Source organism: Peromyscus californicus, unplaced genomic scaffold (genome assembly GCF_007827085.1).
Source record: "Peromyscus californicus insignis strain IS unplaced genomic scaffold, ASM782708v3 Scaffold_15__1_contigs__length_86483966, whole genome shotgun sequence".
In the NCBI taxonomy this organism is placed as follows: Eukaryota; Metazoa; Chordata; class Mammalia; order Rodentia; family Cricetidae; genus Peromyscus; species Peromyscus californicus.
The window spans coordinates 38,334,704-38,346,797 of NW_026294447.1; the positions used below are offsets into that span (position 1 = coordinate 38,334,704).

Sequence of the window (12,094 nt, forward strand, 5' to 3'; positions counted from 1 at the left end):
ACATTTTCTTTAGTGGGGTGGTCACTGGTAAGTTGCCCATGCTCCTGTAAATAACATCTCACTCAGATTCCTGTAAGCCATCTAATTAAACTCATTGAAATGCCTAAATAAATAAGCAAATACATAAATAAATAAGTCAGGAAGTAGAAGGAAGACTCTTTGGAAGAAAATGGGGATCAGTGGAAGGCTACAAGAGAGTGTATTGGGTAAATATGGTCAAAACACATTGTATGCATATATGAATGCTATATGTCATATATGTCATACTAAACCCATAGTATTAATATATGCTTATAAAAATAAATTTCCTTCTTAGGATTACTTTCTTTGGTATGTCACACATTTTATGTTATGTATTTATTTTCCTTCATTGTAGTATATTATTTATTTTTCTTGAGCCTTTTTTTGTTTCATGTATTATTTTGGTGTATCTTGATTTGTTCAAAATTCTTTTTAATTGCTTTACTTCTTTCTTTCTAATTTAATTAAGTGTCTATCTAGAAAACACATTCTCTATGGTATCATTTCTTTTCAATTGTTGGGTTTCTGTTTGGTTGATGGAATTGTTCTGTATTCTTTTTTTTTTTTTTTGTCTCATTGTCCTATCTGTTGTTGGGGTGTGAAACAATAAGCAGTACACATATTCTCTAATATTATGAAATGTAAAGCCCTCATACATAAAATAAAAGAATGGCAAGCTCTATTGAAAAACATGACCCAACCATATGCCTATATAAAGCAGTTACTTCTAATAAAATGACATGAATAAGGTAAAAGTAAAATTATAAGACAATACATCATGGAAATGTAAATGGAAAGAAATCTTGAGTAGCACTGCTAGTTTCAAATAAATTAGACTTCAGATTAAAAAAGTTAGCAGATATAGGGAGAATTATTATATGACAAAAGCATTAATCTACGAAGAAGATAGTATACTATATATGAATGTTTTGACAACAAAACCAACTGAAGTTAGAGATGTCACACACCTCCATTAACAATTAATGCTTAGATTTAGTAGAAGGGACAGGGGCAACTAAGTCTTGCTGTCTTCCCTGAAGTGGAAGTCTATACCCTTGTTTTGAAAAAGTTTTGATGAGGTATTTGATAAATGTATGATAAATGACAGATTCCTTGATGGTACATAATAGGCTGACTTGATGGATGCAGTTAAGATTTACAGGGTACGGCATTGTCTTTATAGTTCTCATACTCTGTGGATGAGAACTTCTATCACTATTTAGTTAGATACCACAGCTGTGGAATTATTATAAATTCTGGCCTCTGACTTCTCTTCCTCCTCCTCTTCTCCCACCCCCACCTCCCCTTGACTGCAAGGCTAGGATCTTATACCAGCTGCTCTGTGATGACTAGTGATGGGTTGTCATGATTCATCCTCACCTTGCTCTAGTTTGCATTGTCCCTTTTCCCAGTCTGATGATTAAAGTTGTCTGTCCATTTGTACTATTATAAAACTGTATGGGTCTAGATTGTTTATGGTGCTGGAGATTAATCCCCAGGGCTTCAGAGACACACTCTACTACTGAGAGACTTTTGTAGCCACCTGGGTAATTTATAAACAACAGAAATTTGCATACCACAGTTCTGATACTAGGAAGTCCAACATTAAGTTACTAGTACAGTCAGTGTCTGGTGAAGGCCACAATTATTACAACATCATCCTCTGATCCTCTTTTATAAGATGCTAATCCATTCCTGAGAGTGGAGCTCTTGTGGCTTAGTCACTTTTCAAAGGTTAATACAACCAAAATGGGGATTACATTTCAACATGGATTTTGGTGGGACACAAGCTTGAAAATCAAAACAAAGGCAGACTTTCATGTCCTTTGGCTTGCACAAACAGCCTGTATCTGGCAGCGGACCACTTTTTAACTAGCGTAAAGTTAACTGGCACACATGAAGATTAAATTCGTAACTCACACTTAACTCCAACTCATCAGGTGAGCAAATCAACATAGTTCAAGAGCAATACCCAGAACAAGAGAACAGCACAGCATATTCATCATTCATAGGTGATTAGTTTTGAAAAATTTTAAGGTCTCAATTAGGTAAGAGTGGTAAGTTGTAGAACCTGGACTATATCTCTAGTTGCTAGATTCTAATACCACAGCAGTTTAAAGGAGGCACTGGACCCGTTAAAATGGTGTTTCTGTCTTAAAGCACGTAGTGAGTGATGAATCGCTGGATGGATGATGAAGTTCTGTGTGTGGCATGGTTTATTATACACCGTGCGCTGTGTGCTCTGCACCACTGACCTGCTTACAATCAATGCATGTTCTTCTGAATATTGATAAGATGAGGGATGTGGTGCTTTCTGTCGACCCTGAGGACATTGTGAGTATGAATAAGCTAACATTTTGAAGAAAAGGCTTATAAGCAGGACTTTCCACTTGGTAGCCAGAAAGGTCTGAATTAGTAAAAAGTCAGAGTAAATAATGGCTTAGAATTTTAAAAACCTCACATTCAACAGTGAGAACCTTTATCAATGAGGACAGCAATTTTTAAGTGGGTTAATTGATCCATTTGTTGAATATATATGATGGTTCATAGGAAATTTGTATTTATATGAATTTTCATCAAGAAGGTTCAATTCCAAGTGTTTTAAAGTAGTTTGTTATTATGAGGAACTTGCTTGTTCCTTTTTGATCTCAAGCCTGTGAGTATGTTCCTTAACAAGTCTTTTATACAGCATAGGGCTGACTTAAAGTTGGTCCACACACAAATCCCTGTAGATTTTAAATATAAAACATAGAAAGGACTTAGTGGTTTACTATGCACATATGTTCAATGAGGTAAAGCCTGACAGTTAAAGAGTCTGAAATGGTAGCTATGTGACTTTCCAATTCTGAAACATCCTTAGTACCCTATGATCATGGATAGACCTAGTGTCTCCAAAACCCTGTGCACTCATTTCTGACATTTGGGAAAATAACTGTTCTGGCTAGTTTTATGTCAACTTGACACAAGCTAGAGTCATCAGAGAGGAAGGAGTCTTAATTGAGAAATTGCCTCCATTAGGTTGGGCTGTAGGCAAACTTGTAAGGCATTTTCTTAATTATGATTGATGGGGAGGGCCCAACCCATTGTGCGTGGTGCCATCCCTGGGTTGGTGGTCCTGGGTTCTATAAAAAGCAGGCTGAGCAAGCCATGGGGAGAAAGCCAGTAGGCAGCACCCCTCCATGGCCTGTGCATCAGCTCCTGCCTCCAGGTACCTGCCCTATTTGAGTTCCTGTCCTGATATCCTTTAAGATATGGAAGTAAAAGGCAAATATAACCTTTCCTCCCTAAGTTTCTTTGGTCATGGTGTTTCATCATAGCAATAGAAAGTCTAAGTAAGGCTGGAGAAATGGCTCAGAGGTTAAGACCACTGACTGCTCTTCCAGAGGTCCTGAGTTCAATTCCCAGCAACCACATGGTGACTCACAACCATCTGTAACGAGATCTGATGCCCTCTTCTGGCCTGCAGCCATACATGCTGTATACATAATAAATAAATAAATCTTTAAAAAAAAAAAAAAAGAAAGTCTAAGTAAGACAATAACCAATAATGCATACCTAATAAAAATAATGGGATATTAGATGATGTAAAGCATGGGAAATTCTGTGAACTGTACCTACAATAGCATAAAGCTCAACCACTTCTATTATTAGTAAAGTTAACACAATTAAGAAACAACTGGAGATGATACCCTGTCTTTGTGAGAGGTTTATAGGTGATAACTGAGTCTATCTTTGTTCATATCACAGAATGACAGCTCCATATATAATGTTCTACCCCCTCATTTCTGCTTCTTGTCTAAGACAGGAATAAATAGATGGCAATGGATGGCAGGTTCAATCTAAAAATATCCTTCAGTGTTTCATCTAACCTAGCATTGGGTGACTTAGGGCTTCTATATAGGTCTGACATAAATGGTTTCGGGACCCCTGCATTTACTTCAGAATATCCAGGTATTTGCAACTGCCTTTCACCTGAGAACGGACCAATAGGAAGAAAGGAACTGAGGTAACTGTTGCCATAGACTCCTGTCTTTTGCTCTGCCTTCTACTTGGCTCACTGCAGTGACAACTCAGCTTTTCAAACTGTCCTCTCTAGTCATGCATTCTGATCACAGCAGTTATTTCAGGGTTGTGGCTAATAGGGGAGTAGATATCCCTGGTATTTCCCCAAACAGAGCGCTCATTCTGGGAATCTTGAGTCCATGTGACTTCCTGAGCTGGTGATTCACAGTAAGAAAGGGGATAGGTTTATCATGACACAAGCCTGCAGATTGAAGTCAATCCCCGGGGAGAGGAGCAAGCTGCTGAGAGTCTTCTCCTCTGCTGGCCGAAGCTCCCATTGTATGCACAAAGCACCCTGTCCCAGGTCCCAGATGTGTGCAGGTTTCTAATTGCCAGTGCTGCACTAAGATTTGAAGGGTGAGAGAAGAGTTGCAACATCACGAACACTGAGGGCGGTGTTAGTTAGGAAGAAGGCAGCTTCCTGCACACTGTGGTAGGTGTTAGTGAGATTATCAATCGCTGGCTCCGGCAGAGACACAGCACTGGAGGGCTTGGGGAATGTGGTGGCCCCTCTCTTCACTGCTTTTAGCCCCCTACTCCCGAGGTTATGCTTTTCCAGGGATCTGTACTCTGCACTTCCGTTTCTGCAGTGAAATTAACTCAGGCTCGGCAGGTAAGTCTTTCAGCTCACCTTAAAGCAGAAGGTTTGTGAGCTGTGATGGGGCTTGTTCTCCCCCATCCTCTTTAGAGTGGATGTGTTTTCTTAGTGCAAAAGTAGAATTTGGGAGCTTAAAGAGGGAAGGAGCGGAGGTTTGAGGGAGCCAGATGAAGTACGTGGCCCTGAGGGAAGAGGAGGAGGGGGGAGGTGAACAGAAAGAAGGAAGGGGACCCTGGCATTTTCTAACAAATCTTACATCTTTTTTTTCTTGGAAATTCTGCCTGTAGGCTGGTACCTGGCTCGAGAACAGGGTCTCAGGCATGAATCATAACTGGGATGTTCTTTCCCCCACCCCCTGTTTTTGGTTACCGCTGCATGAGAGCAGGCAGACAGAAGCAGGGTTGCACGTTGTCAATACAGGCTACAGAAGTCAATAAGCAGCCAGACAGGGAGTGAAATTGGAGGAGGCAGCTATAGATTTCTTAGGTTATTTCTTGTGAGTTTTTTAGAACTTGTGTGATTCAGGCTTGTCAGATACTATTTTGAGCAGGGCTGAGACAAACACATTCCCTTAGTGTACCAGATGTTGTCTGCAGCCTCCTAATTTCCAGAGGCACCTGGGTTGGCTTCGTTGTGGGGAGGGGGTGTCCAGGCGAGAGGCAGGGATGAGGGAACTGGAAACTGTGATGAGGGAAATGACAAGTCTACTGCTGTAGAATTTGGTAGGAGTAATAATACAGTAACTAGGATGGTACTAATTTAGTTGGAGGCCAGGGACTATGCATCATTCAATGCAGTACTTAGATCATAGTGAGTACTCAGTAAATGCATGTTGATGGACTAGTAGTATCAAAAATCTCTTACTTTGGGGTAAGATAAAATTGAAACACCATGTTTTACTTAGAAGGGAACAAAATGCACATTGGAGTTATGAAGAAATATGTTCTGCTGAATCATAGAATAATCCCTTCCAGTGGAATTATTTGATTCACAAGCATTCCTCCCCCCTTCTTTCCCTTTATATCATCGTTAACTATATAGTTCCATAGGGTTTCAGGTCAGCGATGAGACAGATTTCCTGGAAGTTAATATCACCGGATATAAAAATGAAAAAAAAATCTATAGCTTTCATCCAGTAGTTGGTCTTGCATGTTTCTGTGGCGACATGGGTGCTGAAATGAAAGGCTATACTTAATTTTCATTTAAACATTCATTTCAACTCTCCCTTCTGCCAGCATCTTGCTTGATGCTGCAAACAGGGTAAGAAGTAGATGGGTGGCTTTGCCTTCTTTGCATCTTAATGGAAAAAAATAATCAGAGGGCAGGTAACCATCACACAGGCAATTGGGTAATGCATGGTGACCGAATGTTTCGCCTCTGGGAGGCAATAAAGGAGATGATTGGGTGACTCTTCCCCATTCCTTAGGCTGGACTTTTCTCTGAGAGCTGCTCTGCGGTGCTTGACTTCCTACCCACCACTTTTTGAAACAGAATCAGAAAGTACATGGTCTCCCTTTCTATCTTGCTTAATAAAATATTCTATTATTTTCTCAGCTACTAAAATATTCTATTACCACTGATCACAGCCTCCTCGGTTCAGAGTGTTTACCATGGGCTGTAGTGTACCTACAAGCTACATAGGCTGCCTGGAGCTTGAGTCTATTTTATAGAGGATGCTGGGGATGGAGTTGTGTGTTCCAGGTACCTTATAAGTTCCTGCAATTCTGAAGGCTGGGAGGCTGTCTGAGAGCCAAGGGGGATGTGGACAGATGCTTTACATACTAGACAGACTGAGCTTGGCTCATGTTTGCACCTCTGACTTAGAGATGGCGTGGATCGTATTCATTCACTCAACCCACACAAAAATATTGACTCAATAGAGTTCTTGGCATACTCAGAGAGTGAATACCATGTCCTCCCTCCCTACCTCCCCCCTCTCTCCCTCCTTCTCTGATACAGGATTTCATGTAGCCTAGGATGGTTTCCAACTCCCTGTCTAGCCAAGGATGGCCTGAGACTGAGACTTTTAACCCCTTTCCCTTCATCTCCTGGGCACTGGGACTACAGACATGTGCCACCATACCTGCTGAATGCAGTGTTGGGGACTGATCAAACCCAGGGCTTCCTGCATGATAGTCAAGCACCCTACTAACTGAGCCACATTCCCAGCCCCAATACTCGTCCACTTTTTCCCCAAGTAGGTTTCTCTACTGCCCATCTAGGGAATTCTGTTACATTATCTCATTTATTTCTCTCAGGATAGAAAGTTTTGTCCTGTTTCACAGATGAGGAAACTGAGAGTCATGCTTTTTATACACACCTTTCCTAAAATCACACAGCCAGTGAATGGAGGAATCCAGATTGAAAATGTTTACTTTAAGTGCATTGCAAGTGTCTGCAGAAAGTCACATTCAGACTTGATTCTTTTATGAGATGGCGCAGGTTTGGGGCTGCCAAATTTGTCAAGGCAAGTACCCCATGAAAGAGTATAAATGAAAGTGGGCCTGGAAGGACTGATAGATAACAAAAGTACAACCGAAAGTGTTTTAAACAATAAAGGTGGTGGTTTGGGGTTCATGTTAGTGAGGTTAATATCACCCTGGTCTGGATTTTTCTGTCTCTTGTCACTTGCTGTGTTGGCTTTATCGTTAGGTTCTGCCTACTACCCTCTACAGCAGTAGTCCTTAACCTTCCTAATTCTGTGACCCTTTAGTTCAGTTCCTCATGTTGTGGTGATCCCCAACCACAGAACTATCTTTGGTGCTACTTCATCACTGAAATTTTGCTACTGTTATGAATCATAATGTAAATATCTATGTTTTCCGATGGTCTTAGGTGACTCCCATGAAGGAGTTGTTCAACCACCAAAGAGGTCACGACCCAAAGGTTGAGAACCACTGGTCTAGACCCTCCAGCACCAAAGACGTAGGATTACTGCAGTATTCACACACACACACACACACACACACACACACACACACACACACACACACGAATTCTAGTGCTTGCTTTTTTTCTTATTGGCCTCAGCTATGTTAGTGGGAAATTCCTAAAGAATATAATTGAAATTAATGGAAAAGAAATTTCTCCAGAGGGAAAGCAAGATAGGAAAAAGGAGAACGGATTCTTGGTAGCCCCTTGTCATCCTCCAGCAGAGAACTGTGTTGGGTGTAGTAGTGGGAACAGAAATCTCAGATGAACAGTTGGGGTAGAGGGAGGGCTGGATCAGGAGAGTCAAGAAGCCAGAAAAGTCTACTTACCAGAGTATCTGACCCTAAAGTTATATTGCCACAGCTGGATAGCTCCATCTCAGACCCCAGAGGTCTTTTGAATAATGAGTTAGAATTCAATGTTGCCAACAGATTGGGTTCATATCACTGGAAATGATTGACTATCCTTCCCATGAATGCTCCCAAGATGCCTTCTCTCTCTCTGAAGCCACACAAGGTCTGGACCTTAGTAATCTTGCCATGCCCTGGCAACCTATTTTGGCATAACTTGGCATACCACTGTTCATATAAAGATAAAGAGAGGGCCCCAGGGCTTGAGAACCTGATGCATGGTCCTAAGGCTATAGACACTTATGTCTCCCTCTCCCTCTACTAACCAATGCCTATATTTTCCCAAGGGCTTCTGAAGTCAGGAGTAGGCAGTTGTATTTGGTTCTCAAAAACATAGAGTTCTTCTTTCCTCCTCCACCCTCTTCCTCTACTCTTCCTCCTCCTTCTTTCCTAGAGAAGCATTATAGGTAAGAAGAAAGGATTCTGTGCTGGAAGTAATCAAGACATATGGCTTTAGTCTGTGTCCTGTGTAGACAGTTCCCTGGTTGGACTCTGTACAGGTTTCTTTAATTTCTGAGACTGAGCCCTCAACACAGGTTTATCTCGCTGTCTTCTTTCTCCAGGAAGAATTATTTTACTGTCAAGCTTTGTTATTCTAGCAGAGCATCCAGGGTTGTGCTTTGGAAGGCTGTTTCTGCCTGTTTGAGTCAAATTAGATGTAGCAGGTGCAAAGGGCTGAAGGAGACTCAATGGTTGATAGAATTACAGCCTGAATTTGTGGAGGCATTTGGAGTCCTGGACGTTGACCCTTTGAGTGCCGTACTGAATTGATCCCCCAGCTTTCCTCACTTGGTGCTGCATCCCCGTGTGAGTGACCACAACGTCCTGAGTCATGTCTGGGAATAATCCTAGTTAACATGGCTTCTCCCCTTTCCTTTCTGCCTTTTGGCACCCCTGGGCTTCCTTTACACATCTCACCAGTCAAGCAAGTCTTATTAATTTTATATCCAAATCCCTCTTAAACCCATACCACCTTATTCATCTTCAGTGTTCCAATGCTGTGTTCTGCCTCACTGAGCTTTTAAAATTTTTTAATTTAATTTTTGACAATTTTATACATGTATGTGATGTATTGTGAAAATATTCACCCCATCACTCCCTTTTATCCTACTTCACGCTGAAAGACCACCCCCCCCCTTTAAAATACCAACAACTTTCCTTATTTCTTTCAGGTCCATGGGAGTGTGTGTGTGTGTGTGTGTGTGTGTGTGTGTGTGTGTGTGTATGCACATGCATGCAGACTGCCATAGCTTTTTACTGTAAAAAGACATGTAAGATATACTCAAGAAATGGTTGTTGAGTGAATGTGGAATAAAGTCGTGACACAGGTGAATGTTAGGGTAACAGGCTCTGAGCTCCCAATTTTCTGCTGTCTGTGAGATAGATACCAAATTGTTATTTCTATGAGTAATTATGGGAAAGATTGATGTCCTCTTACTTTCCGCATGCCATGTATCTGTGGTTGACTTCTTTCTTTCTCATAGATAGTTTCACAAGTACATGACAACCATGTTTGCTTCCACACGGAAGGCCATCCCCCAGTCTTCCCACATTCTTCTCCTGCTTCTCCAAGGGCTCATTTTATCAGCCTCATGTTGGCAGCCTCTGGGAAACCTGATCTAAGCCTGAGCAATGCTAGAAGTGCCTGCTTAACAGCTTGGCAGGGAGCAGAGGCAATTGAATTACCTGCTCACACTTCTGATCTCCCAAGCTTATGTCAGAGCAAGAAGATAATAGAAGAAATTGTTAACACTGCTTGGGACTAGTGAGTCCACATAGTAGAGCGATTTAATCACATGAAAATGCTTGCTTTCTCTGAAGGTGAATCTCTTTCTCCATCTCAACTGCTTCCTTCCCCTCATTTTCTCCATAGTAAATTTCCCTTTACAGGTGTATTTACTCTGGACGAATTTGCTCTGGAAACAGAAACACCTAGTCTCGGCAGCTCACAGCTCATGGTCAGCTTGATGGCAGTCTGGGGATTGGAAAAGAGTCCTAGTTCAGAGGAGTCAAATTTTAGGAACTGCAGGACAACTCTATGCCCAGAAAATTCTCCCCAGTGTGATGGCATTCAAAGCAGGAGGGCATGAGAATTCCTGCTGGGTTTCTTCACTGTATCCTGGAGGCCTGGAAAAAATGCTTGGAGTTAGACCCTAAGACAGGTTAAGGATGGAGGTTTCTGAGGATGACAGTACCTCTCAGGTTGAGAGTTGTTCCTTGAATGGCTTCTACCCAATGTGTTTACTTTGAAGTATTAATAGGAGTCATCAAAATGAGGGTGGTCAAATATTCTGTCCCAGAAAGTCCTATACCAGGACTTCAATTTCCATCATTACAAATCTATTCCTAATATTTCAAGATGAAATATAACCGTATGCATAGTTTTACAGGCCCCCTGCCAAGCATCTCTCATTCATTCAACACATGCTTTTAAGGCTGGGGACTGGGACAGTGTCTACACATAGGAAGAAAAGCAAGTCATATCATCTACCGCTAAGGGGCCCACAGCCCCATGAGAATGAGAATATTCCATGGAAAATGAAAACATAGACAGTCCTCATGACATGCCAGTCAGTCACTGTTCTTTGTACTTGCTGGGTGTGAGTCATTGCATTGACACAACGGCTTCATGAGACCCGTCCTCATCTTGTAAGAGAGGGCACTGAGACCTTGTGTTGTTAGTGCCTTTCCTAAGCCAAAGAGTTAATAATTCAGAAGCCAAAGAGTACAGAACTCAGAAATGACTTTTTTCAAATAACCATGTAGAAGACACCTTGAAGGTAGATGGAAGAGTGGGCTGTTTGAAAGCAGAAAAGACATGTGTGACCCTGACTGTGCCCACCATCTCCAAAGTTGCCTTTGGAACTTAGCATCATCTTCTTTCTTACTTGGTTGAACTATTTCTGTGAAAAAGCCCAAGTTCCTAACATCTATATATTGTCGGCAGTCATACGTTCGGTTTCTGAGATGGGAAGAAAAGAACCTGGGAATGCAGATGATATTTAAAATGATACGGGCCTGCGCCTTTTCCTCAGATCTTGAGTTTCTCAGAGGCAGAAAGGCTAACAGTCAATGGATACCACAAAGAGAGAGGGCGAGTATTAGGAAGGTGGACTTCCCTCCCTACTATTTTTCCTAGACATTGGGACCTTGAGACCTTGTATTTATGGTGCTCTGGAAGGTCTATTTTCATTTTTAATGGTGGGAAATCTAACCAGACTTCCTTAAGTCCCAAAGGAGTTTTAGAGGCTTCCCTAAGGAGAAAGTCTCGGAGTGGCTTTGGATGTAAAATGCAGCTCGACTCAAGGCCTTCTACAATGTACTCATGTTTCATGATTTCATCTTTCAACCTGGTTCTGTTCCTACCTTATTGATGATCACAAGATTTATGCCACAGCTCCAGGCCTTGCTCTGCGGGTTGACATGAGAATTTCTTTCCCAAGAAATTTTTGTAAAAGAGCCCTGAATTGTTCTATTGCTGGTCCTATTAAGTTGCCTGTCTATTTCTAGAGCTGTCATTGTGCCCAGGGAAATAATTAGCCTAGACCAATGGCTATAAAGATAGAGTAAGAATAGTGAAATAGTTGATTCCCAGGGACTTCAGTATATCTTAGAAATAGGTGGTAACGTCCTTCATGGGAGAGTTGTCAAGTGATGACCAATATTGTAGCAGTGGTTCTTAGCCTGTGGGTCATGACCCTTTTGGGAGTCAAATGACCCTTTTAAAAGGGTTGCATATTAGATATCCTGCATATCAGATATTTAAAGTATAATTCAAAACAGTAGAAAATTACAGTTATGAAGTAGCAATGAAAATAATTTTATCGTTGGGGGGTCACCACAACATAAGGAACTATATTAAAGGGTCACAGAATTAGGAAAGTTGAGAACCACTGCTTTAGAGGGTATTTTCTCTCAGGTCTGGCCCATGTCTTTCTGTTTTCTTACCCATCAATATTTTTACTCTATTTTCAGCGATAATACCAATGGGATTCAAGACTTAAAGAATAGGAAATAGTAGATAAAGCGAAGAGCCTGCAAAGAATCAACTAGCATTTTTGTTTTTATATAA

At 41.3% G+C, this 12,094-nt stretch overlaps 1 protein-coding gene across 28 annotated transcripts in view; it reads left to right on the forward strand.

The window, feature by feature from the left end:
* The window catches only part of Nrxn3 (neurexin 3), a 1,637,399-nt gene that overhangs the window by 242,168 nt on the left and 1,383,137 nt on the right, over window positions 1-12,094 (forward strand). The window contains exon 1 of one of the 28 annotated variants that reach the window (XM_052738665.1): window positions 4,524-4,696. The exons of the other annotated variants lie outside the window; for them this stretch is intronic. Coding sequence (XP_052594625.1) covers window positions 4,582-4,696 — 115 coding nt within the window. The 5' untranslated portion in view covers window positions 4,524-4,581. Of the gene's footprint in view, window positions 1-4,523; window positions 4,697-12,094 lie in introns of those variants that run through there. 28 annotated transcript variants of the gene reach the window in all.